The sequence below is a fragment of the Patagioenas fasciata genome, chromosome 14 (genome assembly GCF_037038585.1).
Source record: "Patagioenas fasciata isolate bPatFas1 chromosome 14, bPatFas1.hap1, whole genome shotgun sequence".
In the NCBI taxonomy this organism is placed as follows: domain Eukaryota; kingdom Metazoa; phylum Chordata; class Aves; order Columbiformes; family Columbidae; genus Patagioenas; species Patagioenas fasciata.
This window is the reverse complement of record NC_092533.1, coordinates 3,912,395-3,938,141: the sequence shown is the minus strand read 5'-3', so window position 1 is coordinate 3,938,141 and position 25,747 is coordinate 3,912,395. Positions and strand designations below refer to the sequence as shown.

Sequence of the window (25,747 nt, the reverse complement as noted above, 5' to 3'; positions counted from 1 at the left end):
CGTCTGGCAGTGAGGTGGCGCCCCAGGGGTGGCACACGATTCACACCAAGATGGTGGCCCCACTTCCATGACATTTCCCAGCAGGAGACACCGCACTCGCGGCCGGAGCTGTGGTAGCTGGGTGGTGCAGGGCAGGGTGCCGGCAGGACCCTCTGCTCCTGGGGGCGTCCCCCCGCCCACTCGTGGGGTGCAGCAGGGGTTCGGGGCAGAGCGGGGTGCGGGGTGGGTGCTCTGCTGGGGGTGGGGTGTCCCGGAGCGGGGGATGCCGTGCTGGAGGGGAGCACCGTGTCCCGGGCGGGTGCAAGCCCCGGGTGCCGCGCGGGGGGCTGCGGCGCTCGGGGAAGGGTGCGGACCCCAGCGCCGGCCCGTGGGGGGCGGGATACAGAGCGGGAGATGCAGACGGGGGGGTGCGGTGCCGGCGGTGCGGAGCGGGGCGGAGGACGGCGGCGGGGGCGCGCCCAGCTGTTGCGCCGTCCCTTCCGCGGGCGGGTCCGCGCTCGCCGCCCCGCATTGGCGGCGCCCGGGCGGAGCGGCGGAGCGGCGCGGCGGCGGGCGGCAGCAGCGGCGGGGCCGGGCCGGTGGCGGTGGCGGGGCCGGTGGCGCCATGGCCCGCTGAGGGCGCCGCGGAGCGCGGCCCGCCCTGCTCCCTCGCCCCGCGCCGCGCAGCGCTCCGCGGGGCGCGCCATGGGTGCGCGGCCGCGCCGCCGCCGGGCCCCCGCCGCCGCCGCCGCCACCGCCGCCGCCGCGCCGGGGCCGCTCGGTGCCCTGCTCGCCGCTGCCCTCCTCGCCGCCGCCGGTGAGTCACCGCGCGCCCCCCGCGGGCACCGGGCTCCGGGCGGGAGGGGCGCGGTGGGGACCGAGCACCGGCACTGGGCGCTGAGCAAGGTCACCCGGGGAGCGGCGGTGGGCGGGCGTCCTGCGGGGAACTGGGTGCCCTCCCGGGGACGGGACACGGGAGGGTCGGGACACGGGAGGGTCGGGGGCCGTTCCCTGTGCGGAGCGCCCGGCCGGCTGTGGGGTACCGGCGGGTCTGCGGCGTGCCCTCCCGGGCGGGCGGCGTGCGCCCTGCTCCACGGCAGGCGCTGCCGCCCCCCGCCGTGCCCACGCATGGCCGCACACGCGTGCCCAGCCGGCACTGCCTTGGACGCTGTCCGCACCGGGTGGGCTGGCGCTCCCCCGTCACGGCTCCGCTCCCCCGGGGTTCCGCCGGTCTCGGGCACCGGTGTCCGCCGCGGATCTGCTCCGCGCACGGAGACCCTGCCCCACGCAGGGCGTCCCTGCCATCACTGTCACCTGGCGGAGACACGAGGGACCGTGGTGACGGGATGGCCTGGAGGGGTGCTGTCACGCCGTGGGGGTGCGCGTGGGTGGCCATGGCGTGGGGGATATGCGGAGCTGCGTCGGTATTGCTGCAGACGGGGACGGTCCGGAGTTCGGCTGCCCCCGGCTCTGCTCCCCAGGGCAGGAGCAGGCGGGTGGGGGAGCGGGCTGGGCCGGATCCCCGGGGCTGAGCGGCAGCGGCTGCCAGGCTGGTGGTCGGGGGGTGCCCGGGGCTGGCGGCTGCTGGCAGGTGACACGGCAGCCTGGAAGTGGCGGCTGCAGACAAAGGACCGGGCTGGGGGCGGGGAGCTGCGCGAGGCTGGACGTGCACTCTGCGGGGGACCCGGGGCGGGGGGACCCTCTGCGTCCTGGGGGTCCGGCCCACCGACCCTCCTGCTGCCACCGGAGGTGTCCCGTAGCCTGGCCTCGGTGTGCCGGGCAGGCACGGCGGGCAACCAGCCGGGCTGCAGCCCCTGTGCTCCCCGCACCCGTCCTTCCCGCCTGGACACACCAGGGACCGTGCGCCCAGCGCTCCTAGCATGTCCCTGTCTGCAGGGGGACACTGCAGAGCCAGCGCGGTGGGTTGCATGGTGGATGGGCACCCTGTCGGTGCAGGAGACCCCATATGGAGGGGTGCTGTGGTTAGCGACCCGCTGCTGCGCACAGAACACTGCTGTCCCCCACGGCACCAACGGGGTCATGGTGACCCATGGATGGAATCGGAGGATGGCAAGATGGAGGGGGCTGCACCAGGTCACCCCACACCAGCTCTGCGGCAGGAGGTGTGTGGGGGCCCGGCAGTGCCAGCGCCGGCTCGGGGCAGTGCAGCGCGGGAGCTTGTCCCCGCCGCTCGCTTGGCAGGCAGCTCACAGCCGGCCGCGGCGCGACTCAGCCCAGCCACCTGCGCGGCTGCCGCTCGGCACAGACATGGCAGGGCTCGGCCTCTGCACACCGGGTGCTGCTCCAGCCTGGCATAGCACAGCATGGTAGGGCACCCATTCCCAGGGGACACCAAGGCACAGGTCAGGGACGTGGTAGCCCGGGTGTCCAGGCAAAGGGATCCTGCCTGCAGCCGCGGCTGAGCGTCCCCAGTGTGGTGCCCACAGGGGAAGGGTGGGAGCAGCAGCGAGGGCTGGGGGCTCACCCATGGACAGCAGTGTGGAGCGAGCACCCGAGGCATGGGAGCAGCCCTGCTCAAACGCTGCACTGGCAGGGGTGTAAGGACACAGGGCAGTGTCTTTCCTCTGAGCTGGCCCTGACCCAGCACTACCGTGTGCCATTCCCCTTGGCATCTGTGGCAGCCAGTGCCAGGCCCCAGTGCATCTCCTGCCCCCAGGTTGGCTCTCACCCCAGAGAGTGTGACCCACACTGGCTCCTGCCCCAGCCCCTCTGGCCAGGGTCACGGGCTCTGCTTTCGCTGCATGTGAGCCATATAGGGCTGCCGGCTTCAGCGGGCTGCCGGGAACCCTCAGGCTCCAGCAGGCAGCCACCCCACAGTTTGGTGCCCTGCAGCCTGGCACCCCAGGTCACTGCATCCCAACAGTGCCCCACAACCTGCCCCTGGCTGGGCACTGGTGCTTCCGCGGGGCAGGCAGGAGGGCAGGGTAGCGGGCAGAGCTGGCGTGTGCCGGCTGTCAACGCGAGCGTGCGGCAGACGCAGCTCACCCAGGGCTGTTTGTTCTGGCTCAGTGCCACACAGGACTGGCACTACATCAAACCGTGCAGAGCCTGGCAGGTGCCTGCAGGAGGGGGTTGGGGTGCTGACGGTGCCACCAGGGGCTGGGCACCCCCAGAGCCATTGTGGGCGCCTCACAGCCATGGGTCAGCTGAACCTCTATCCCACCTGCATGGCTGGCAATACCTGGGACCACCCTGGGACTGATTCCGCTGCCCAAGCGTTGATGGTATGGGGACCGCCCCCTGCATGTCCTACCGTGCCCTACCCTGCACCCGCTGTGCCAACACCGCACCGGCTGTCGGCACCACCGCTGCTCCACGCGTCATGTGTGTGCCTGCAGACAGGCTGGGCTGGGCTGGCTCCACACTGGGCACACTGACACCCCGTCTTCAGCCAGTTAGGCCCAGTTGCCCAGTACCCCTTGGCTCTGCTGCCTGCCCACTCTTTGGGCGCTGCTCCCGGGAGGCTGCAGACAGATCACAGCTCGCTCTTGCTCCCCCAGACCCTGCCCACAGGTTAGGGGTCTCAGGTCCCAGCCCCCTCTTGCTGCCACAGGCTTGTGGGATGCCAGGGCTGCTGTCACCACTGTGTGCCACCCGTGGGTGGGAGGAGAGGTTGCAGGACTGGAACCTGCACCCAGGACCATTGTGTGGCTGGGGGGGCCTTCCCAGTCCCCACTCGTCTCCTCTCCCCACTTCAGTGGGAACGTGGGGATGAGTGTGACCTTGACAGCTACTCCCAGCAGGACCAGGGCTTGGTGGGAGCATTTGCTCTTCACTGTCAGTTAAAGGTGAGCCAGGAAAGCCGCTCAGCTCCCCAGGTGTGGGACCCCAGTGACAGCCCCAGCACATGGGGCTGGGCCGGTCCTGTGCCCCCCAAAACCTTCCCAGTGTCGGTGGGGGAGTCCTTCCATCCCCCACTGAGCCAGGGCCAGAACGGGACCCTGTCCCACAGGGCAGCGCTGGCCTGGTGTGGGCACTGCTTGGGGCCATGGGGTGGGATGAGGGTGCAGCCCATGGGGAGTCTTGCCTGCCATGGGACACGCTAATTGCATGTAATGGGGAGAGCGTTATCAGCTCAAATCCGTAATTAGGCAGCTCCATTGTCATGCAAACCCGCCTGACTAATTCATTCATAACGAGCGCTTGCTTAATCAGCGCCCAGACACTGCCACGCGCTCCCTGGGAGACAGGCACACTCTGGCCCTCGCCTTCCCCCCCAGCCTCTCCCTTGGCCATGGAGCTGGCACATGAGGGTCACACACCTGGGGGGCCAGGACAGTGGCCAGCTTGTGGGGACACACCAGGAAACTGGGGACACAGCCCTGGAGCAGGCTGGGGCACCCTTGGGGACACGGTGCCCGTTGGAGCACAGGGGACGTGTCGGCACTCTGTGCCCACTGTCACATCATGCCCGGCACTCGCCACATGCCAGACTGGCTGGGGGCCGAGCCGTGCTGCCCGGTGTTGGCATCCGACCTTGCTGGCTCCCTGCCCGGCTGGGGCTGGCACTGGCAACCGCCTGGCGTCACCGTGGGGCCTGTGTGGGATGGGAAGGGAGTTGCAGGGGGAGCGTTTGCCAGTGCCCAAATGCTCCAGGTAGCGTTGGAGCAGCTGCAGGCAGACGCGGTGGCCCCTGGCTCTGGGTCTGCTGGGGGCAGCACTGCTTCATCGCAGCTCGGAGCCAGGCTCTCCCGGCAGGATGCTGCCCTACTCAAAGCCTCAGACAAGCTTTTGACGACAGCAAGTCGTGTCAGCTCCCCTCCTCTGTGCACGGCAGAAAGCAAAGCGCTGTCGGTGGGGACCCCTGTGTGCGGGGCTGCAGGCAGGGCTGGCACTCCCAGGCTCCCCTGGGCACCGCTGAACATCTTCTGCCCTCCCCCAATACCCACTCTTCCCTCGTTTAGGCCGACAGAATCAGCAGCAATTATTGCTTTGATTACCTGCTGCCAGGGCACACACTGGGCACTGAGGAAGTGCAAGGAAATCTTTCATGTTAATGGCATGCCAAGCCTGGCATGGGCACGATGGATGGGACGCCAGCTGGGATTGAATGCCAGCTGTAAAGCCTGTGGAGATTTGGGGAGGTCCCCAGAGCGGGGGCACAGCAGGCAGGGGCAAGTGCTGGTGTTGCGGTCCCCATGTCACCACAGGGCGGCCAGTGCCAGGCAGGGGACAGGGGCACAGGGAGGCTGGGGCAGGGCTGCTGGGGACGGCTCGGTGCCAAGGATGCCTGCTGCGCAGGTCCTGGTTAGGCAGTGGCGTTTGGGGCAAACCACTGCCACCCAAGTCTTGTCCAGCTCCCTGCTCCCTCCTGGGGCAGCCGTGCTGAGCGGGTGCACACCAGCGGGCCGGTGTCAGGGTTGGCAGTGCCGCAGCTGCCGGCAAGCAGCCTCTCCTCGCCAAGAACATGCTGACCTTCCTGGCTTCTCCCCGCAGCAGGCGCCCAGGCTCCCGGTGAGCTGCTCTTGGCACCAGCACCGGGGCAGAATCAGCCCCTTGAGGACCACAGGGAGCAGGCTGGGGGAGGGAGGGCACCTGCTGGCATGTGGTCCCGGCAGTGCCCCCCCCGCGCTCGGCAATGCAGTGTCCTACAGCCTCTCCCTGCCCAGTAACACCAGTATGCAGTGTTTCTGGTGCTGGGGGTGGCCAGGCACTATGGTGAGGGGCTGTGTGGCCAGCTAGGGTGGCAGTGGCTGGGGGGCACATGGAGTGGGGGGGTTCTGTGCATAGGGAGGGGATTGGGAGCAGCTGGGGGTGCCACAGTGAAGACAGGTGCTCAGAACCTGTAGCAGGGTGCCCCCATTCCCCCTGCACCCAAAGGTGGGTGGCACAGCCCTGCTCCCCAGCCCCTGCCCCTTTGTCAGGCCTGCCGGTGGGCTCGTTAGCCCACGTAGGCAGGGGATAATTGATAATAAAGCCTTGCTTAATGCATTGGCTTTACCAGCTGTGATTTATCTGCGTTGGTAGCAAAGCATGCTCCCAGTTACCCATTCGGCTGCTGAGAGAGCAGCAAGCTGTGCCCCCTGCCACAACAAGGGGGGCCCTAGGGGTGAGTGGGACTCAGCATCCCGCTGTCCCCCCAGTCCTTGTCCCCCATCCCCACTGAAGTTCTCCAGTTCCTTTTGCCAAGGTGACATAAGCATCTCACCTGTCTCCATGGCAACGCAGCGGCAGGTGAGCGGCGAGGCCGATGCGTGCGGGAGCCGACACAGCATAGCGTGGGGGGCCACTGCCCACGGCGTACTCACGCTGTGCCCACGGGCTAGGGGTGCCCACGCTGTGTGGGGTGTCTGTGGTGTGGGGGGTGCCTGTGCTGCATGGGGTGTTTGTGGTATGTGGGAGCCCATGGTTCATGGGGGCGCCTGCAGAGCATGGAGCGCCTGTGGGATGTGGGGTGCCCACAGGGTGTGGGGCACCCCTGGCACATGAGATGCCAGCGGTGTTTGTCACAGCCCTGCTGCATGGGGTGGCTGCAGTGCACTGGATGGCCACAGAGTGCATGGGGTGCCCGTTGTGAATGCAGTGCCTACAGTGCGCAGGGTACCCGTCATGGATGGGGTGCCCATGGTGCATGTGGCTTCCAGACTGCAGCCCCTCCGCCCCCACACCGGGGCTCCTGGCCAGCTGCGGCATCCCAGCTGTTCCACACGGCTTCGTCCATGACTGCACCCCAGTGCAGAGCCCCACCAGTGCCCAGCACGGCACCCAGTGGCAGGACAGCATCCCACCCGGAGGCTGTGTGGGGTGCCTGGCAGACCTCTGGCTCTGCTGCTCCCTGCATGTCCCCAGCTTTGTTTGCTGCCTGTGGTCACATCTTACTCAAAAGGCACCCAGCACCCTGGGTGGGTGGGTGGCTGAGGGTGTTCTAAGCCCATCCTGCCTCCCTTCCCCACTGCTGCGAGCCCAAGGCTTCCCACACCCCTCCGCTTGGCTGTGATGGATAGACACACAGCTCAGCGCCCGCTGTACTCATTTCACATGTGATTAAAAGGCCGGGCCCTGCAGCACCGCTCCCCCATTCATCCGGTGTGCCCGCTGCAGCTGCCCGGGCAGCAGACAGCAGCGCCGCTGTGCAGCGGCAAACCTGGTGGTCAATAATGAAATTGGGTTGCCTTTCTGCCCATCTCAGCCCCTTGGTCGGCACAGCCCACGTGCCATCGTGGGCAATGCAATGCGGACGCCCAGGGCTGCCCGAGCAGGAGGCGCCGATGATGCGGCGAGCGGTGCCGCAGCCGGTACTGGGGTCGGCACCGCACCGGGGACTGCAGCGGCTGTCCGCGCCGTGACCCCCCGGCCCGGCCCCAGGCTGCGGCTGGGGGGGCGTCGTTAAAGCAGTGAAATATTAAATGCCTGTATATCCCCGACAGGGGTTTTAATTAAATTAATTGCCAGCGACATTGTAAAAGTGCTGATGGGGTAATAACTGGCGCGTTATGGTGGCCGTTTATCTTCCCTGCCTAAATGAGCTGCCGCACCTTGCCCGTCCTGGTGGGCTCGGCTGCCTGGCTTGGAGTGACCTGATCCAACTTGGGGGAGCAGTGGGGCCTGGAGCCACCCACATGTCCCCCACAGCCTCGTCCCCAGCGTGCAGGCGGCTGTGCCAGGCGGGAGCCGGCTGGGGCGGGCAGGGGCAGCGGGGGTCCCGCGGGCGTGTGGGGGGCAGCGGGTGGTTGCCAAAGGAAGGCACTTAATTACTGCGCATTCCATCCCATTTAATTGCTTATTAAATCCTAACCAGCCAATTAGCAGCAGCAATTACAGCTTCATTCAGTGACACAATCGCTATTTTATCGTTTGTTAATCAAATGCTTATTTAGGGCCCTGGTTTATTAACTCTTTCTGCAGCAGGCACTGACGGGGTAGGGGGAGCGGGGGCACCCAGTTGTGTCTAGGCAGGGGGATGTTGGCACTACGGGACTATGTCCCATGCCATGTCCCCAGTGCTGCTGTCCCCGTGGGGACTCTGCCTTGGTGCATGGCACCCACAACCCCGAAGGGACACGTGTGCAGCCGTGAGCCACCCTCACCACCCTGGGGACACTGGGGAAATCCAGCCCCCGTGTGCTGTGCCTGTGCACGCTCCCAGGTGGGTGCCAGTGGCATAAGATGGGCCACACCGTTGTGCCACCCTGCCACGTCCCCAGGGCATGGGCACACACCACACCCTTCACCCTGCATCCCTGTGGCACCCCAGGCTGTGGCGGGGCAGGATGTGTCTTCCAGCCAGTGCCTTGCAGCGTGCTGGGGAAGGGGGGCGGCGGACACCCCGGCAGCCGTGAGCGATGGCCCTTGTTGGTCACACTACATTTCCTTTTCATTAGCACTAAGTGCGGACATGAGGGATCGGCGCGGGTTCAGCGGGCGCAGCCAGTGTGCGGCTGCTCTCCCTGATGGATGGCGGGCCTGGGAGGGGGCTGTCATATTGCTGGTGGGGGGACAGTGGTGAGGCACAGGGCCACCGGCACGGGGGCATGCCAGGGTGAACGATTGCCCAGCATGGGCACGCTGGAGGTGGTCGAGCCTCTGTCTCCACACAGGCGCTCAGCAAAGTGCGACTGTGGCCAACCCAGTGTCCGGCGCGTCCCTGGACCTGCTGCCGCACTTCCAGCTGGAGCCGGAGGACGTCTACATCGTGAAGAACAAGGCAGTGAGCCTGGCCTGCCGCGCCACCCCTGCCACCCAGATCTACTTCAAGTGCAATGGCGAGTGGGTGCACCAGGGTGACCACATCACGCAGCACAGCACCGACCGCAGCACCGGTGAGTACTGGCTGAAAGGATGGCACCAGCCCTGGTGACGGGCAGCCATGTGTGCCACTCTCTGGTGGGGATGTTGCGTGCGGCTGGGGCTGCTGGGGCTGTGGGAGCTGCTCCCAGCGTGCTGGGGCTGATGTGCTGCCCGCTGGTGGCAGGGCTGCCGGTGATGGAGGTGCGCATCGAGGTCACTCGCCAGCAAGTGGAGAAGATCTTTGGGCTGGAGGAGTACTGGTGCCAGTGCGTGGCCTGGAGCTCCTCCGGCACCACCAAGAGCCAGAAAGCCTTTGTGCGCATCGCCTGTGAGTGTCTGCGGGTGCCTGGATGGGGTGCGGGTCCTTGGCCCCAGCCTCCCACTCACCCCTGCACCTCCCCAGATCTCCGCAAGAACTTTGAGCAGGAGCCGACAGCCAGGGAGGTCTCCATCGAGCAGGGCATCGTGCTGCCATGCCGCCCTCCCGAGGGCATCCCCCCTGCCGAGGTGAGCCCCACTGAGGGTGTCTCTTGCCTGAAGGGACACAGGGCATGCTCCCTGATGGGGAAGTCCGGGTGGGCACCCAGTGACGTCCCTGTGCCCCACAGGTGGAGTGGCTGCGCAACGAGGAGCTGGTGGACCCGGCGCTGGACGCCAACGTTTACGTGACGCCGGAGCACAGCCTGGTGCTGCGGCAGGCCCGTCTGGCTGACACCGCCAACTACACCTGCGTGGCCAAAAACATCGTGGCCCGTCGCCGCAGTGCCTCCGCCGCCATCACCGTCTACGGTACAGCCCCACCGCGCCTGGCCCCACCATGCTGCTCTGGTGTCACCCTCCCCATCCTGTCCCTCCTTGTGCCCCCCCGTCCTGGTGGGATGCTTGATGGGTCCCTCTCCACCCAGTGAACGGCGGCTGGTCAACGTGGACACAGTGGTCGGGCTGCAGCACCAGCTGCGGACGGGGCTGGCAGAAGCGGAGCCGGACCTGCACCAACCCCACACCCCTCAATGGGGGGGCTTTCTGTGAGGGCCAAAATGTGCAGAAAACAGCCTGCACCACCCTCTGCCCAGGTACCCGCCCCGCCTGGGGCACCGCCACCATGCCGATGCTGCACTCCCTGCTGCACCCATCACAGTCCCTGTCCCCCCAGGTGTCTCGTCCTTCCCCCCCACCCCGTGTGTCCGTCTTTGCTGGCCCTGGGGCAGGGGAAGGGGATGGCAGGGGGCACTGACCCCCGGCTGTGCCTGCAGTGGACGGCGCCTGGTCGGAGTGGAGCAAGTGGTCGGTGTGCGGGGCCGAGTGCACCCACTGGCGCAGCCGGGAGTGCTCGGAGCCAGCACCGCGCAATGGGGGCCGGGACTGCCATGGCCCTGAGCTGGACACCCGCAACTGCACCTCCGAGCTCTGCAGCCGTGGTGAGCATGGTGGGGACGGTGTGGCTGTCTGTTGGGATGGGTGCCCATGGGTGCTGACACCCTGCCCCACACAGCTGCCCCCGGCGCGGAGGACGTGGCGCTGTATGTGGGGCTGGTGGCCGTGGCCGTGTGCCTGGTGCTGCTGCTGCTGGTGGGGGTGCTGGTGTACTGCCGAAAGAAGGGGGGCCTGGACGCCGATGTGGCTGACTCCTCCATCCTCACCGCGGGCTTCCAGCCCGTCAGCATCAAGCCCAGCAAAGCCGGTGAGTGAGGAGGACACTGGGCAGGGGCTGTGTGTCCCAGGGCATCACTGGCCCTGGATGGGGACTCTGTGCCCTCTGGCATCCCTGATGTAGGGACAGGGACACTGTATCTTAAAGGGTCCTTGACTATGGGGTCAGTGCTTTGTGCCACATAGTGTCCCTGGCTGTGTGTCCTCTAGGGTTCCTGGTCCCTGTAGGACCTGTGCCCTGGGCTGGTGCTCTGGGAACCCCCGGGGTGACTGTGCCCCAAGGGGCTGTGCCATGGGGCAGGGTCTCGATGCCCTTTGGACCCCCAGGGGTGGCTGTGCCCCATAGGGTCCTTACCATGGGGCAGGGACTGTGTGCCCCATGCACCCCAGGGCCAGCTGTGCCACTGCGTTGCCGACAGGGACCCCCCTGTCCCCGCCATGCCTGGTGCCACGGTCCCCTGCTCTGTGCCGCAGACAACCCCAACCTGCTCACCATCCAGCCTGACCTCAGCACCACCACCATGACCTACCAGGGCTCGCTCTGCCCGCGCCAGGACGGTCCTGCCAAGCTCCAGCTGCCCAATGGGCACCTGCTGAGCCCGCTGGGCGCTGGGCGGCACACGCTGCACCACAGCTCGCCTGCCGCCGAGGGTGCCGACTTCATGGCCCGGCTCTCCACCCAGAGCTACTTTCGCTCCCTCCCCCGTGGCACCACTAACATGGCTTACGGCACCTTCAATTTCCTGGGGGGGCGGCTCATGATCCCCAACACAGGTACAAGGGGGTGGGCGTGGGGTGTGGGAGCATCACCTGGTGTGGGCGGGTCCCCGTGGGGCTCACCCCCAACATCTGCACCCCCCATCCAGGGATCAGCCTGCTCATCCCACCCGATGCCATCCCGCGGGGGAAGATCTACGAGGTGTACCTGACCCTGCACAAGCAGGAGGAGGTGAGGTAGGTGCCGCAGCTGGGGCTGCTGGGGCACGGGGCTGCTGGGGGGGTCTGTCCCTGCTCAGGTGCCCCCTTTGCTGCCCCAGGCTGCCCCTGGCTGGCTGCCAGACGCTGCTGAGCCCCATTGTCAGCTGCGGCCCCCCCGGGGTCCTGCTCACCCGCCCCGCCATCCTGGCCATGGGTCACTGCGTGGAGGCCAGCGCTGAGAACTGGAGCATCCGCCTGAAGAAGCAGTCGTGCGAGGGCACCTGGGAGGTGAGTGTCCGCTGGGGACGAGGGGGTCAGGGTTGGAGGAGGGATGCCCGTGCCCTGGGTGCATCTCATCTCTGCCTGGGTGCTGCAGGATGTGCTGCAGCTGGGTGCCGAGCCGTGCACGGAGCTGTACTACTGCCAGCTGGAAGCGCAGGCTTGCTACATCTTCACAGAGCAGCTGGGACGCTTCGCCCTGGTCGGGGAGTCCCTCAGCATGGCGGCCTCCAAGCGCCTCAAGCTGGTCCTGTTCGCGCCGGCCGCCTGCCCCTCGCTCGAGTACAACATCCGTGTCTACTGCCTCAGCGACACGCAGGACGTCCTCAAGGTACCTGGTGGTCCCCATGCAACCCCCGTGTGAGGCAGGACTGGGCTCCCGGGGTGCAGGGTCTCCTGCCTGACCGCTGCCTGTGCCGGCAGGAGGTGATCCAGCTGGAGAAGCAGCTGGGGGGACAGCTGATCGGAGCCCCCCGGGTGCTGCACTTCAAGGACAGTTACCACAACCTGCGCCTCTCCATCCATGACATGCCCAGCTCCCTCTGGAAGAGCAAGCTCCTTGCCAGCTACCAGGTGAGCAGCCTGGCTGCTGGGTGGGGATGGGGATGCTGGGGGTGTCCCTGCAACCTTGTACCTCCCCCCGTCCACCACCCCCCCTGCAGGAGATCCCCTTCTACCATATCTGGAGTGGGCTGCAGCCCTTCCTGCACTGCACCTTCACCCTGGAGCGCCTGAGCCCCAGCACCTGTGAGCTGGCCTGCAAGATCTGGGTCTGGCAGGTGGAGGGTGACGGGCAGAGCTTCACCGTCAACTTCAACATCGCCAAGGTGAGGGCAGGGCCGGGGGAGCCCCAAGGGTGACCCTGGGATGGACTCACATCTCCGCCACTGGTGCCATCCCCTAGGACACGAGGTTTTCAGACTGGCTGGTCCCCGACAGTGAGGTGGGTGCCCCAGCTCTGGTGGGACCCAGTGCCTTCAAGATCCCCTTCCTCATCCGCCAGAAGATCATCAGCAGCCTGGACCCGCCGGGCACCCGGGGAGCCGACTGGAGGATACTGGCCCAGAAACTCAACCTTGACAGGTGGCCTGGGATGGGGACAGTGCTGGGGACAGGGATGGGGTGGCACAGTGGATGTGCCTGGCATACTGTGGGACCCTGGGAGCAGCATGGTGCCCAAGGTGAGGCCAGCACGGGGCTGGTCCTGGGGTGCAGAGCCATCCTTGTCCCCTGATGTGGTCCCTCTGTTCCATCCCCACAGCCATCTTAGCTTCTTTGCCTCGAAGCCCAGCCCCACAGCCATGATCCTCAACCTGTGGGAAGCGCGGCACTTCCCCAACGGCAACCTCTCGCAGCTGGCCGCCGCCGTGGCCGAGGTGGGCAAGCAGGACGGTGCCCTCTTCTCCGAGGCCGAGTGCTGAGCGCGGTGGGGGCCCTGACCCCACTCCTGGGGGACCGCTGCCATGGGGCAGGGGGGGACCTGGCTGAACCATGGGCCCCTGCTGCCCCACAGCCCCCAGGGAGGGTTGCCTGGCCCCCCCTGCAAGGATGCCCGTGCCCCACGGCAGCTGGGTCCCCCAGGGGTCCTGCAGCCCCATGGCGGGGGCTGGGGGGGCTCTGGGTGTGCGTCGTGCGTGCGGTGCCGTCGTGCTGTCTGCGTGTGGGGCCGGGCGACCCCGGGCCCCGTGCCGTGTTGTGTAAAGACCGTTTTTTTAATTCTGTATTAAGTGCATTCAAGTATTTACACTTGGCCTTATGTACATAGCGGTGCCGCGGGCGGGGGGTCTGCCGGACGTGAATGTAAATAAATTGGATATATATTGCTACGTGGGGCTGTGCCCGGCCATGCACTGTCCTCCCCACCGTGTCCCCCAAGGAGTCCAAGGAGTGGAACACAGTGCTTTATTGGTGGCAGTGGTGGCTGTCCCTAGAGCTTAACCCCGCGGCAGGCCACGGCGGCCACGAGCGCAGCCCCCTTGCCCGAGCCATCCTCTGACTGCCTGAAGGTGACGATGCACTTGGGTGCCAGGTCCTTCAGCGTCTGCTGGACGTGCTGGGAGAAGCTGGGACGAGCAAGAGAAGAGGGTGAGGGCTGATGCCTGATGCCCCCATGGCTCCCTCCTGTAGGGCATGGGTCCCTGGTGGGTACCTGTGCCACTCAGCCCCACTCACCATGGGTGCAGCTTGTACAGGGTACCGTCCACCCCCACGGTGACGACCAGCTGGTCCAGACCCTGGTTCTGCCGCATCTTCTCCACCACGGCAGCCAGGCCGGCGGCACAGAGCTGGGCTGCCCGCTTGGACACAGTCTGGCACACCTCCCGCACCAGCATGCTGTCCTCAAAGCTGGCCTGGAGCTCCAGGTCCTCCAGGATGGCCTGTACCTTCCGCAGGCCCAGCCCATCGCTGTTCCAGACACATCGTTAGCATCACTGCCTCCATCCCCATCCCAGGGGCTGGAGGTGACATCACCCAGTATGCACCCCATCAGTGTAGCATGGCCCCTCTCCTGGGGCTCTGGCTGGGCTCAGGGAACCTGGCACTCACATCTCAATGGTGGAGAGGAACTTGGTCGGGAAGATGTCGTTGGTCTGGAGCTTGGGGCAGGGCTTGCCACGGAACAGGAGCTGTTTGTCCACCAGTGCCAGCAAGATGTGGCGCACGATCTCGCCCAGGTACATGCCACTGATGAGCTTCTCAAACCTGCCCCAGGCACAGCGCTGGCAGCCTTAGCATGGCACAGCCACCCCCACGCAGCTCCCTCCCCACACCGGGGCTCTCACCCACCTCTGCTTGCCCGGGTTGATTGTTTTCTTATCCACCACCAGGTCAAAGTCAGTGAAGATGTCATCCAGGCAGCCGTTGTCCCCAAAGGCCCCCCACTCCATGTTGATGCACATGCGGCCCTGCTCCCCCTCCACAGTACCCACATTGTGCATCTCCTCCATGTAGCAGGCGTTGGTCCCTGTCCCTGTGGACCCCATGCTTGTGTCACCACCACCACAGCCCTGGCAGAGCTGCCTGGCACCCTGTGGCTGTGCCACGTGGGCTGGGGCGGTGGTGAGGGCATGAGGGATCCCCTGGGTGCAGAAGTGCTCCTCACCCACGATGAGGCCAATTTCACATTTGGGATCATCATAGCCACAGGACATCATGGTTCCCACCGTGTCGTTGACCACAGCCACCACCTTCAGCCCTAAGTGCTGCCAAACAGGAGACAGGGACACGTGGCTCAGCGGCACCAGCCAGCTTCTTGTGGCTGGCACCACAGGGTGCAGGGTGACACCTCGGGGACAGGGACGTGTCCTCTGTCCTTCCCTACCTGTTTGCGCTGGGCAGCCTCCCGCAGCAGCTGGACCACGTCCTTCCCCACGCAGCCCGAGGCACTGAAGCCTTTGGTCCAGGTCAGCAGCACAGCCTGCGAGAGAGGCAGGAGCAGGGGCTGGGCAGTCACCTTGTGCCTGGGGACCCCCACATCTCCCTGGGGCCAGAGCTGCCCCCCTCACCTTATCCAGGCCCAGCTGCTGGCAGGGGAAGGAGAAGGTGAAGCCGAGTGGCAGGACCTGATCCCCCAGGTCCTGCTTCAGCTGGAAGTCCATGATGCACTCCATGATGTGGTTGAAGAGCTGTGGAGAGCAGCCATGATCTCAGAGGCCAAGTTGGGGTGATGCTGTGGGGTCTCCCAGCCCTTTCCTGGGCCCACAGGCAGCAATGGGGGGAGGAAATTCCCACCCTTCATCCCACCCCTCAGCCACAGGTCCTCAGCCTCACCGCCTCGCCGGTGCCTTGTGTGACAGCAGTTGGGATGACATAGCTCTCACTGGCCATGCGGATGCCGTCTGCTCCCACCTCCACCATCAGCACCCGGAAATTTGTCCCCCCCAGGTCCAACGCCAGGAATTTGCCTTGCTCTGTGGGGAGCGAGCACAGGGAATCAGTGGGGCCATAGCCACCCCAGCACCCCCTTTCCCCGGCCCCCGGCACTCACCACCGCCATCGGGTGTGTTGCGGACGTAGGTGGGCAGCATGCGGACAGAGGCGGTGGCGTTGGTCTCCTGGCCCAGCCCCAGGTCCATCTCCCGCCTCATCAGTCCTTGGACACGCTTCAGGTCATCGCGGCTGAGCCGCAGCGGGGCCAGCACCTGATCCACCTCGTGGCGCTGGGCCACCAGGCGCAAAGCCACCGCTGTCACTATGGCTGCCCCCCGCCCGGTCCCATCCGATGTGGGCACGAAGGTGACCTTGCAGTCAGGAGCCAGCAGTGCTGTCACACTCTCCAGGATTTCTCTGAACCTGGTGGAGGAAGAAGATGCCAAGGACGGGGCATGAGGCATCCTGCTGGGGTGGGACCCTGGCAGGAGCCCCGTGTCCTTCCTCACCTGGCGTGGCCCTGGTACAAGTCACCATCCACCCCCACGTTGACCGTCAAGCACTCCAGCTCCCGGCTGCGGCACATGTGGGTGAGGATGGCGGACAGCCCGGCGGCGCAGAGCGCGGCAGCACGGCTCACCACAGCTCGGCAGACCTGCTGCACCCGGCAGCAGTCAGGCTCGCTCGGCCGAAGTCCCAGACCCTCCAGAAGGCTCCTCGCCTTGGCCATGCCTTCCTCCTCACTGCAAGGGAGAGCACAGCACTGGCTAACAGGGCCACCAGCTCACGGACAGGGACACCCACCCATCACTCTGTTTTCTCCCATCCATGGCAGCTCCTGCTCCCCAGACACTCACTCGATGATCTCCAGGGCCTGCTGGGTGCTGAGCACACCCTTGGTCTTCAGGACGTTGATATTGCTCTCAACAAAGACCGCTTTCTCCGTAGCCAGGGCGATCATCGTGTGCCGAACAATCTCCCCCAGGTACAGGGTGCCCACCAGCTTCTCAAACCTGTGCGCGGCCCAAGCAGGGGTCAGTCATCCCCCGTCAGCAAACTAATGGCCCTTTCAGAGTACCCAGGAGTGTCACAAGGGATCAAGTGCTTCTGTTGGTGGGGCCTGGCATGCCTGGGACCCGGCCCTCACTGGGAAGCGGGATCACCTCCTCTCCCCTGGCTTGGAGGATTCTTCATCCACATGTTGGTCGTAGGGAGTCACGACATCGTTCAGGCTGCCATCATCCCCGAAGCAGCCCCACTCGGTGCTGACACACATCCGTCCACTGGCCTCTATCGTCTCCACCAGGGATGCTTCGGCCATGAAGCAGCTGTTGGTGCCCTGGTCTGCAGGAGCAATGGGGGTGAGCCCCAGTGCAGCCCCCCCCAGCACCCACCGCCCTAACATGCACGGTGCACACTGCTCACCCACGACTAAGGCGATCTCACAGGGTTTTCCCTCCACGCTGCAGGTCATCATGGTGCCCACAGTGTTATTCATCAGGGCAACGACGTCCACGTTTTTGAGCTGGCCAGGGGCAAAGGGATGCAAAGAGCATCATCAGCCCCTCCCACAGGCACAGACCCCAGCCAGGCACCTCCATCCCACAGCCCACCCACCTGCTTGTTGATGGCTGACTGCAGCAACTGCACAACGTCCTTCCCCTCCACACCACTGCAGCTGAAGTCCTTGGACCAGGAGATGAGCTCGGCCTGTGGAGAGCACGTGGCAGATCCATTGGCCTCCACCACTGGGCCAGCCCCATTCTGTGCTGATGATGAGCTGAGGAGGAGGCGGCTGTGGCCACAGGTCAGGGTTGACCCACTCACCTTGTCCAGGCGTGTCTGCTTGCAGCTGAAGGGGAAGACGAAGCCCAAGGGGAGGTGATCCTCCAGTCTGCTGATGTCAGTCAGGAACTTCTGCACGCATTGCGCGATGAAGTCAAAGAGCTGCAAAGGCATGGCCAGGGTGACCGGCTGCTCCCCCTTACTCAACACCCAGGCTGGAATCCTGCTGAGCCTCCGTGGTGCTGGGCAGCCCAGCACCAGCCACCCTGTGCCGTGGCCTCCTCGTACCGCTTCCCCTGTGCCCTGTGGGATGTCCTCCGGCATGTCGAAGATATCCTGCGTCACTTGGGGGGAATGGTTGCCGTCGCCCTGGAGGGTCACCCACAGGGTCCGGACGTGCTTCTTGCACAGTTCCACCACCAGGAATTCGCCCTTCTCTACAGGGGAGCAGAGGCGGTGTCAGGCAGAGACCTGATCTGTGGCAGGTGGCCCAAATCTGCTCTTCACCTTGTCCCGGGGACAGTCATTCACCCACAGGGAAGGCTCCAGGGAGCCTGAGAACACCAGAGCGGCCAAGGGAGCCAACTCACGGCCTCTACCCCTACGCTGGGGATCAGTAGAGTCCATGCAAACGCAACTTATGGACCCCATAACTGGCTAGAGACTGGTGCAGCCCTCCCTGGCACCACTAAAGCCATGTCTAGTGAGGCGTGTGAGGCTGCAGGTAGCAGACCGGCCCATCCCCAGGCTGGGCTGTCTTACCAGTGCCATTAGGTGTGGAGCAGATGTAGGTGGGCAGCATGCGGATGCTGGCCTGTGCGTGTGTCTCGCGGCTCAGCCCCTCGCCCATGGCCTGCAGCATGCGGTTCTTCACCACCTGCAGCGTCTCCAGGGGGATGGTGAGCCCCAGCAGGGCTCTTTGTACCTGAGGACAGCTCATTAGGACAGGCCTAAAGGGCAGGGGGTGCTTCTCACTGGGTGTGGGGCAGGGATGGGCCTTACCGATGTGCAGATGGGACCATCAGTTGGGTGACTTGGCTGATGGTTCATTGCAGGACTGCATGGAGGGAGGTGGCATGTCACCTGGTGAGCCCTGGCCCGCAGGAGGACAGGACACACTCCTGCCCACACCCAAGCACACAAGCAGGGCTGGGGGGGCCCATCCCCGCTCTGCCTCCCACCTCCCCTCTGCATCCCTGCTCCACGGGGCCGTGGTCTCACTGCCATCACGACCCGGCAGCCGGGAGTGGAGGCGGCAGCTGCGCCCCACGACGGCGAAGCTGCCAGGGTGGTCCGCGGGGGCTGGGGGAGAAGGGGGCTGGCCCGGCCTCGCCCGGCCCGGGACTCCCCTCCACCTGCAAGAGGCCGGAGGCTGGTCTCTGCCCTGCTCGGGAGATTTAACACCTGGGCAGCAGGAGGACCCTGCTCACCCACACCCGGCCCTGCCGGGCAGAAGCCCCTCACCGGTTCGCGGTGCGGCGGTCGGGGCTGCTCATGGCTGCGGGGCGGCGGCGGAGGGCGCCCAGTGGCGGCGCCGGGACCGTTGCCAACGCCGCTGGGACCGTTGCCAACGCCGCTGCCGTTGCCCGGCAACAGAAGCAGCGCCCGCAGGCGTCCCGCCCCGTCCCGCCATTGGTCGGCCCACCGCGCCGCCGGCCCCGCCCGGGCCAATGGGCGGCCCCGCGCGCACCGCCCCAGGGCGCCCCCGCGGGAGGGGCCGCTCCCGGTTCCCGTGAGCGCTTTTCGATCTAAGACCGAGTTTTAATTAACTCTGCATCCGCTCATCCCATTAACTAAACAACCCAGTCATCAGCCTCCCTGCTCCCGGTGAGGGGCTCCGCGGCACAGACCCCACGGCCCAGCCATGGGGACTGGGCACACAGCAAGCATTCGACCCACACGAGCCCCCTGGCAGGCACTGTGACACCGAGGACATGGGGACATCATGGTTTTCGCTCCAGCGGACCCTGCAGCCCCTGGCTGTGGCTGTCAGCTGGCACCAAGGCTGGGAAGGTCAGCCATGTGCCGCTGCACCGGGTGCCGCAGCCCCGGGCTCTCACGGCCCCTCTACAGCCCGAGGACAGGCCTTGGGAAGCTGATTTTGGACACACCATCTGCCATTCCTCCTCTCCTCCCTCCAGTGCCTCCCATTCCCCAGAGAAATACAGCACAGCTCCTCTGTGTTGCTGCAGTTTCATAGAAACATACATAAATATATTTCCATTTCTTTAACAGAGAGCAAAGCTGCACAGGCACCTATAAAACACACAGTCACTTCTCCACCCGGCATTCCCTGCACAGGTTGTATAAAACATATAAAAGGGGGTAGGAGAACAAGGCTGTGGGTGAAGCGGGGGTATGGCGCCGGGCAGACCCACACCGCTGGCCTCAGAACTTGCGCTTTCTCCGGCGGCAGCCTTTGGTCTGCTGCTGGCTGCCCAAGCGAAGAGCCGCATGTGGCTCTAAGTCCACCACACAGTCCGTGGCTTCTGAGAAGGAGACACTGGGTTTTGTAGGGGAGACAGCAAAAGGAAGGTGCTGAACGGAGCGGGGGGTGTCTGCCACTGCCCCCCCAGCTCCGGATGAGAGGGTGGGAGGGGACTGTTGGTCTCCTAGTCCAGGGAGGGGGGTCTCCACATCAGCACCTGCAACAAGAGCACACATCAGCCCTGCCTGGTCACCCTGCAGCGTGAGCCACAGAATCACAAGATCACAGACTGGTTTGGGTGGGAAGGGACCTCTGGAGATCATCCAGTCCAACCCACCTGCTAAAGCAGGTTCATCAGAGCAGATCACACAGGATCATGTCCAGGTGGGTTTGAATGTCTCTGGGGAAGGAGACTCCACAACCTCTCTGGGCAGCCTGGGCCAGGGCCCTGGCACCCTCCAAGTAAAGAAGTTTCTCCTCATATTCAGATGGAACTTCAGTCTGTGCCTGCTGCCCCATGGGCAAGGGGAGGTGTGTGCTGCTGAGAGCATTCCTTTCTGATCCTCTCCTCCTGTCCTTGGACACATGGAGGGAAACGCCACTGTGCAGGCAGGGATGGCAGCACCGTGCCACCCCCTAGGAAGCTGGACACCCCTTGGTGCAACGGTTCAGAGACACCCCCATCCCTGCAGACACAGCTGCAGCCAGCTGGCGATGCCAAGAGCCAGCTAAGCCCACAGCCTCCCGCTCTGCCCCGTGAGAAGAGACCCCTTCAAGGGGAATTTGCTGGTCTAGCACAGCCCAGGTGAAGCTGGGACTGAAAGGGGAGAGCTGGGAAAGGGTAGCCCTGACCCAACCAGACAGGCACAGAAAAGAGCTTCCCACCTGCAGACTTGCTCTCTGAGAGCTCCAGCATCCTGAGGAGTCCCTTCTCCTGTTGTCCAGCGTCCTGCCAAGGAGAGGAGAACCACTGTCACAGCACTGCCACGAGGGAGCCCCATAGCTGGGGTGGCCCCATGTTCCCCCAGCCCACGGGGTCAGGTTGGGCACAAGTGGCAGTGCTGCATTTCCAGCACCTCTAGCTGAGCCCTGTCCCCAGTGTCCAAGCAGAGGCAGCTGAGAGCAGTTAATAAAGCAGAGCCTGTTAGGAAGGGAGGTCAGGGTGCAGGAAGCCAGCCCCAAGCTCAGCCACGGGGGTGTAGCAGAAATGTGGGCACCAGTGGCTCTGCCAGGAGCCCGTCCTGCTCTGCCTGAGGGCACAGGGGCTTGGTGCTGGGGGTAGGACCTTCCCCCAGGGTACAGACAGACCAGAAACACACATCTCGTGCCCCCTCCAGCCCTGCAAGATGCAGCCGCGCTGGTCACGCAGGCTGAGGGGAGACCAGCTGGCCTGGCTGCTTTGAGCCTTGCTGGCCCAGCAAAGTCCCCTCTCCTGGGTGCTCCCAGCCCCCTGAACTGCTCTAGAAGGAACGAGCACCCCAGCTGCAGGGTTGGAACTGCAAACCACCCCAAAATGGGCCACGGCAGGAACATGTAAGCCCAACAGTGCCACTAGGAAGCTTTCCAATGGCCCAGCCCAAGCCCAGGCATGACCTGCTCCCTCTGTGAGCTGCCACCTGGGCACAAGGCAGGGCCAGAGGAAACACAGAGCCTCGCTGATCTGTCCCAAAGGGCTGTCCAGCCCCAGCACCTTTCCCCACTGCCTGTGCCTGCATGCAGGACCCACACACCGGCTGACTGTGGGGTGCAGGGACAAACAGCCCCCACAGAGCCGGTCACGTGCAGGAGCAGCCGTGCCCTGCAGTGGTCTGAACCACATAGCGCTTGGCTGTATCCCAGCCAAAATCATCAGCCCGAAATCTCATCATTTGCATGTGAATCCCCAAAGGGCTGAGGTCTGTGATGGATTTAAGGCATTATACGAAACTAAGACATCATGTTGCATCTTCATGCTGAGAATCACATTTCTGAGCGCCAGCAAAGCCGCAGCATTAGGGCTTTGCCTGCAGGAACCAGCGGGAAGGCCTGGAAAGACCCTCTCTGTGCTCCCCTGGGACCACCACGAGTGGGGAAAAAGCACAGTGGGGGCCAATCCCTGGTGAGGGACTGAGCCAGCTGCTACCCACGCTCTTGCCTCCCACCTCCCCTAGCGAGGCGTTTCCCACACCCAGCACATCTCCACTGCGCTCGCTCCCCCACATTTCTCCCGGGATGCTGCGGTTTGCTCCCAACACTGAGCAGTTCCCTCTGCTCCGGCTCTGGGGTCTTTCCCATGGAAAAAGGCTTGTGGATAGAGTCAGATACACTTGTGACCCCAGTGCTGCCCTCCGCTCCATCTCCACGCAGCTGAGGAAGCCATCAGGACTCTGTGTGCCGTCTGGCCGTGGGACAGCCCTGGCTGCCTGCCTGCTGGAGAGGTTCCTGGCAGCTCCGCCGGATTAGCTCACCCCTGGGAGTGGTCCGTGCTCTCGCAGAGCATCGCGGGAGGGAGGGCAACAAGTTCTCTGGCCATGGTGGCTCACAGGGACAGGCAATCCTGCACCAGGTCAGCTCACCCCGTCCACCAGGGAAACCGCTCCTGCCACCAACCCAGCCCCAAACCTAGTGCAAAGCAAATGAGACGCTGTGCAGGGTCAGCCCTCACCTTGGCGCTTCGTAGCCTCCTGGTTCCCTGAGCTTGCCTAGCAGCCTGCAGGCAGCTGTCCACGTGCCTCTGATACTGCAGCAGTGGCACCATTGACTTACAGAGGTAGCACTTCTCACACCTGCCAGGCAGCAAAGGACAGAGCACCGCATTAGGATCCGCCCTGCGCCAGGCTCCCAGCCACCAGCGGTGACTTTCCTCCTCCAGGACACGCCACGGAGAAGACACGGTCACCAGATCGGGTCTCACTCCGTGGGGTCAGGCTGGCACCAATCGTGAAGACTGAGCGATTATCAGTTTTCTCTGCCTGTTCCTTTGTGTCCTGCTGCTGCAGCAGCGGGACGGTAATCAAATCTGCTCATCTAACTATCTCAAACACCGCTGATTTCTCCCCAGACATAAAGCACCCTGTCAAAATCCACAGAAATGAAGCGCGAGGGCTTTGCAAAGGGGAGTTAAATTCTGCCTGAAAAGCAAACCAAGTGTGTTAAATCAAAGAGACATTTTACCAGGGCTGGATGAACTTGTCTGACTAGTAAATCAAGTCTTTCTCTGCACTCTCTCCATTTTACATCGTGCCACGTTGGGAAAGGAATGCAGAGCACATGCTCCTGCTGGGGGGCTGGCACAGTGCTCCTCAAACCCCCTCCTTTGTGTAGAAGATGCGAATGTAGGACGACTGAGTGTGCCTGGGAAGAAAATTATCCTGGGTGAAAGGAAATGAAGGTCAGGCGTGGATTTACACAGCTATACTCGCTTCCACACCAGCTCTCAGCAGGGACTGAACTGTGCAGAAGACGACACCGGTTCTTCAGGAGGGGAACGTCCACCCAAGCAGCCACTCGGGAATGGACCATCTCCAAGGAGAGACAACCAACCCCTGGGACCAGCCCCAGCAGCATTGTGTTCAGTTTGATAAGCAGAACTCTCCCAGTGAAACTCACCCCAGGCTCTAAAATGCGTATGGAGAGCCCCCATCGAGCAAAACTCTGCAGCACTTTTCCCGTATTTTCTTTCCAGTCAGTGCTGATTACCCAGATAATGTGTCTAAACAGAAGCTGTCCTCTCTATAATTAGCCTAATTCCATTAGTGATGTTGCCATCCACTGTTTGTAACAGCAAAATTGCTTCCATAGCAGGGATTTTGCTGTCAGATCCTCTCTTATGATGCTTTGTGTGGGTGGCAGGAGGAGGGGCTGCATGGGAAGAGATTAAACAAAGCCACTGCTATTCTGAAAGTCTAATTTAATTAAGAATATCACTACAGGTGCCATGTTGACAGCCTCCCTGTCCCAGCCTTTTCTTTTCCTGGGGTTACCAAGCTCAAATCTCCCATTAGAAACCGGCTGAGTTAGCACCATTTCAGCTACAGCTCCCCCCACAGCGGCCAGAGACCGTGCAGCCCTGACCCGCCACGGATTGCGCTGAAAGGAAATTAGTGCAAAAATAAACAATCCGAGAGCAGCAAATTCCTCTTGCCTTGGTATAAATATAGCCAGCGCTGCTACAAGAGGCACTGAGAGAAGGCAATTTCTTAGGAAAACATTGCCGTGAGGCCAACAGCCAGCACTTATACAGGAATAAAGACATCCACAGGCAAGCTAGAACTGAAGCACAGAAACAATCTCAGAGGAGCAAGCATACCTACTTACTTGTCAATGTCCAAGGATGCTGGGCCTCTGTCTCTGTTGGCAGCTTTGCTTCTTGCTTCTCTCTGACGCCGGGTGAGCACTGGAGGAAAAACAGAAAGGGTTACCTGCCATCCACCCCAAATCATCCCTACACCACATTCAAACGCAACATGTTTTAATCTCTTCCATTCAAGGCTGCAGCAGAAGCGATGGTAGAAGCAAAGAATTACTGGAGTGGGACGGGCAGAGTCTTCTTTCTTGCAGAAGAGGCTGCTGGCCAATTCTTTCTTCTGGGGGGGATACTGAAGAAGTTACCTTCCCCGGACCGAGCAGCCAACTAACCATTTCACACCATAACTCGTCTTCTGCCACAAACAGCTGGATCGACAGCATGCAGTTTACAGTCATTTTACAGCTGATGTGCAGCAGCCTGGGAGCAGAGTTACGTGGAGTTGCACAGCTGCTCCGGCAGCTCAGCACCGCTCCCTGCCAAACCCAGCGCCTGGGGCTGCTGCGGGAGGGAACGTGATGACTGTGAGCCCAGGGGAAGGGGAGCCGAGGGGCTCCAGCCTTGATGCAGAAGAGCGAACCTTGCTGGGGAAGGACAGAGCTCACGTTGGAACGGCAAGGTTACAACAATTAGCCTACACTCGCTGCTTTTCCCACGTGAAACGGGGGGGTGATCTGAACTGTTGTCTGCACACAGCTCTGTGGGGTATTTCGGTGAAGCTCTGTCGCAGGGCTGAGCACCAGTGGCGTGGTTCTCCAGCTGGTGCCGGCTCCGACACTCGCGGGCAGCCGGTGAGACCCCGGCTGACTGACACGCTGACCACGGGTCCAGCAAGTTCTGCTCCTCCAACGATCCTCGGCATCCTTTCCAAACGTGCTCTCCAGGCATCTTCAGGGAACACGTCAGAGTGTTGTCTCTTTCAGTCGAATTCCTCTCAGCATATTCCTGTTGACATGCCACCAGCAAAGATCCTCAGGGAACATATCAGATAGCTTAGCTTGCTTCACCAGGGACGTTCAAGACTCCAGCTCCAAAACAGATATCACAGTAAGCACTCTCGGGCAAGCTGGCTAAGGGGACAACACAGGGAACTGTTTTACAGCCCCGTAACATCACTTCCCATGCCCCCCCTAGGAGCAAGGCCTGAACCCAAGGTAGAGGCACAAAAAACTTGTTATTGTTGGTACATCACCTGTGATGAAGAAAGCGCTGCAAGACTCCATTTCCAGAGCATTAGGCAACCCCAATATCTATCCAGGATGCTGACACCACAAGGCCTTTCCCTTAGCAAACCCTGATCTGCAGCCATGAGCAGCAACAGCACTGTGAGATGCTCAGGATCTGGTGGGAGACATCACATCGAAGAAACAACCCTGAGCGTTTCCTAGGACGTGGGTATTGTCTCGCAGGCAACGACTGATACCAACAGCTCCTTTCTCACAGGTACAGAAGCAGACGTCTCTCTTTAATGTGGAGTGGCCCAGATTCGAAGTGGCAGCCTGACGAGGAGGACCGACAACCACGGCCACCCCCCAGGCCATCCAGCCTCCCAACAACCCAACTAACACGTGCATCTGACAGCGCGGTGAAAGCTGCTCTCCACATCAGCGTGCACTCGTTAATATTCCTTTAACACCGTCTCGGGAGCCTCCTGCACCAGCTCAGGTGTTAATCAGTTCTATTTTCTTCCAAAAGCAGTGAACACATCTGGCGTAACGGGCCCATTAGAGATGTCTGGGACCAGCCCTGCAGCTGCCCAGGGGGAGACCCCACCTGTGCCGCTGGAAGTAGAGGCACAGGAGGGA

At 63.5% G+C, this 25,747-nt stretch overlaps 3 protein-coding genes across 7 annotated transcripts in view; 1 reads left to right on the top strand and 2 right to left on the bottom strand.

Annotated features, from left to right (window-relative positions):
* The first annotated feature begins 470 nt into the window (after positions 1-470).
* On the top strand, positions 471-13,400 carry UNC5A (unc-5 netrin receptor A). Of its 2 annotated transcripts, XM_065849294.2 has the most exons (16): positions 663-796; positions 8,538-8,759; positions 8,912-9,055; positions 9,131-9,234; positions 9,336-9,516; positions 9,633-9,800; positions 9,981-10,145; positions 10,220-10,408; positions 10,852-11,151; positions 11,244-11,331; positions 11,415-11,583; positions 11,672-11,905; positions 11,998-12,147; positions 12,237-12,401; positions 12,479-12,657; positions 12,836-13,400. In XM_065849294.2, the coding sequence occupies exons 1-16, from the start codon at positions 685-687 to the stop codon at positions 12,993-12,995; spliced, it is 2,730 nt and encodes a 909-aa protein (XP_065705366.1). In that variant the 5' UTR covers positions 663-684; the 3' UTR covers positions 12,996-13,400. The 2 variants fall into 2 exon arrangements, with proteins under 2 accessions (XP_065705369.1, XP_065705366.1); XM_065849297.2 differs by lacking the exon at positions 9,633-9,800 and having other exon boundaries at positions 471-796.
* On the bottom strand, positions 13,311-17,142 carry HK3 (hexokinase 3). The gene is made up of 14 exons (XM_065848928.2): positions 17,062-17,142; positions 16,870-16,969; positions 16,608-16,788; positions 16,302-16,457; positions 15,954-16,187; positions 15,563-15,867; positions 15,346-15,485; positions 15,081-15,200; positions 14,897-14,992; positions 14,678-14,777; positions 14,362-14,545; positions 14,122-14,277; positions 13,747-13,980; positions 13,311-13,637 (listed from the first exon to the last, which is right to left on the bottom strand). Exons 2-14 carry the CDS (start codon positions 16,940-16,942, stop codon positions 13,502-13,504), a joined length of 2,115 nt encoding a protein of 704 aa, XP_065705000.2. The 5' UTR covers positions 16,943-16,969; positions 17,062-17,142; the 3' UTR covers positions 13,311-13,501.
* A 2,266-nt stretch (positions 17,143-19,408) lies between these two features.
* The window catches only part of UIMC1 (ubiquitin interaction motif containing 1), a 39,391-nt gene continuing 33,052 nt past the window's right edge, over positions 19,409-25,747 (bottom strand). For 2 of the 4 annotated variants that reach the window (XM_065849298.2, XM_065849299.2), the window contains exons 10-13: positions 23,954-24,032; positions 22,302-22,422; positions 20,543-20,606; positions 19,409-19,874 (exon numbers count right to left, since the gene is read on the bottom strand). In XM_065849298.2, the coding sequence (XP_065705370.1) occupies positions 19,618-19,874; positions 20,543-20,606; positions 22,302-22,422; positions 23,954-24,032 (521 nt within the window). In that variant the 3' untranslated portion in view covers positions 19,409-19,617. Of the gene's footprint in view, positions 19,875-20,542; positions 20,607-22,300; positions 22,423-23,945; positions 24,033-25,747 lie in introns of those variants that run through there. The other 2 variants (XM_065849300.2, XM_071814665.1) reach the window with 2 other exon arrangements.

Bases quoted from the DNA above. Each gene is read 5' to 3' on its own strand.
- UNC5A (XM_065849294.2), top strand. From the start codon at position 685: ATGGGTGCGCGGCCGCGCCGCCGCCGGGCCCCCGCCGCCGCCGCCGCC. The intron at 11,906-11,997 runs GTACCTGGTGGT...CTGTGCCGGCAG, and splicing joins ACACGCAGGACGTCCTCAAG to GAGGTGATCCAGCTGGAGAA. The intron at 12,658-12,835 runs GTGGCCTGGGAT...CCATCCCCACAG, and splicing joins CAGAAACTCAACCTTGACAG to CCATCTTAGCTTCTTTGCCT.
- HK3 (XM_065848928.2), bottom strand. From the start codon at position 16,942: ATGAATAACACTGTGGGCACCATGATGACCTGCAGCGTGGAGGGAAAA. The intron at 16,789-16,869 runs GTGAGCAGTGTG...TTGCTCCTGCAG, and splicing joins TGAGATCGCCTTAGTCGTGG to ACCAGGGCACCAACAGCTGC. The intron at 15,486-15,562 runs GTGAGTGCCGGG...CGCTCCCCACAG, and splicing joins CAACACACCCGATGGCGGTG to AGCAAGGCAAATTCCTGGCG.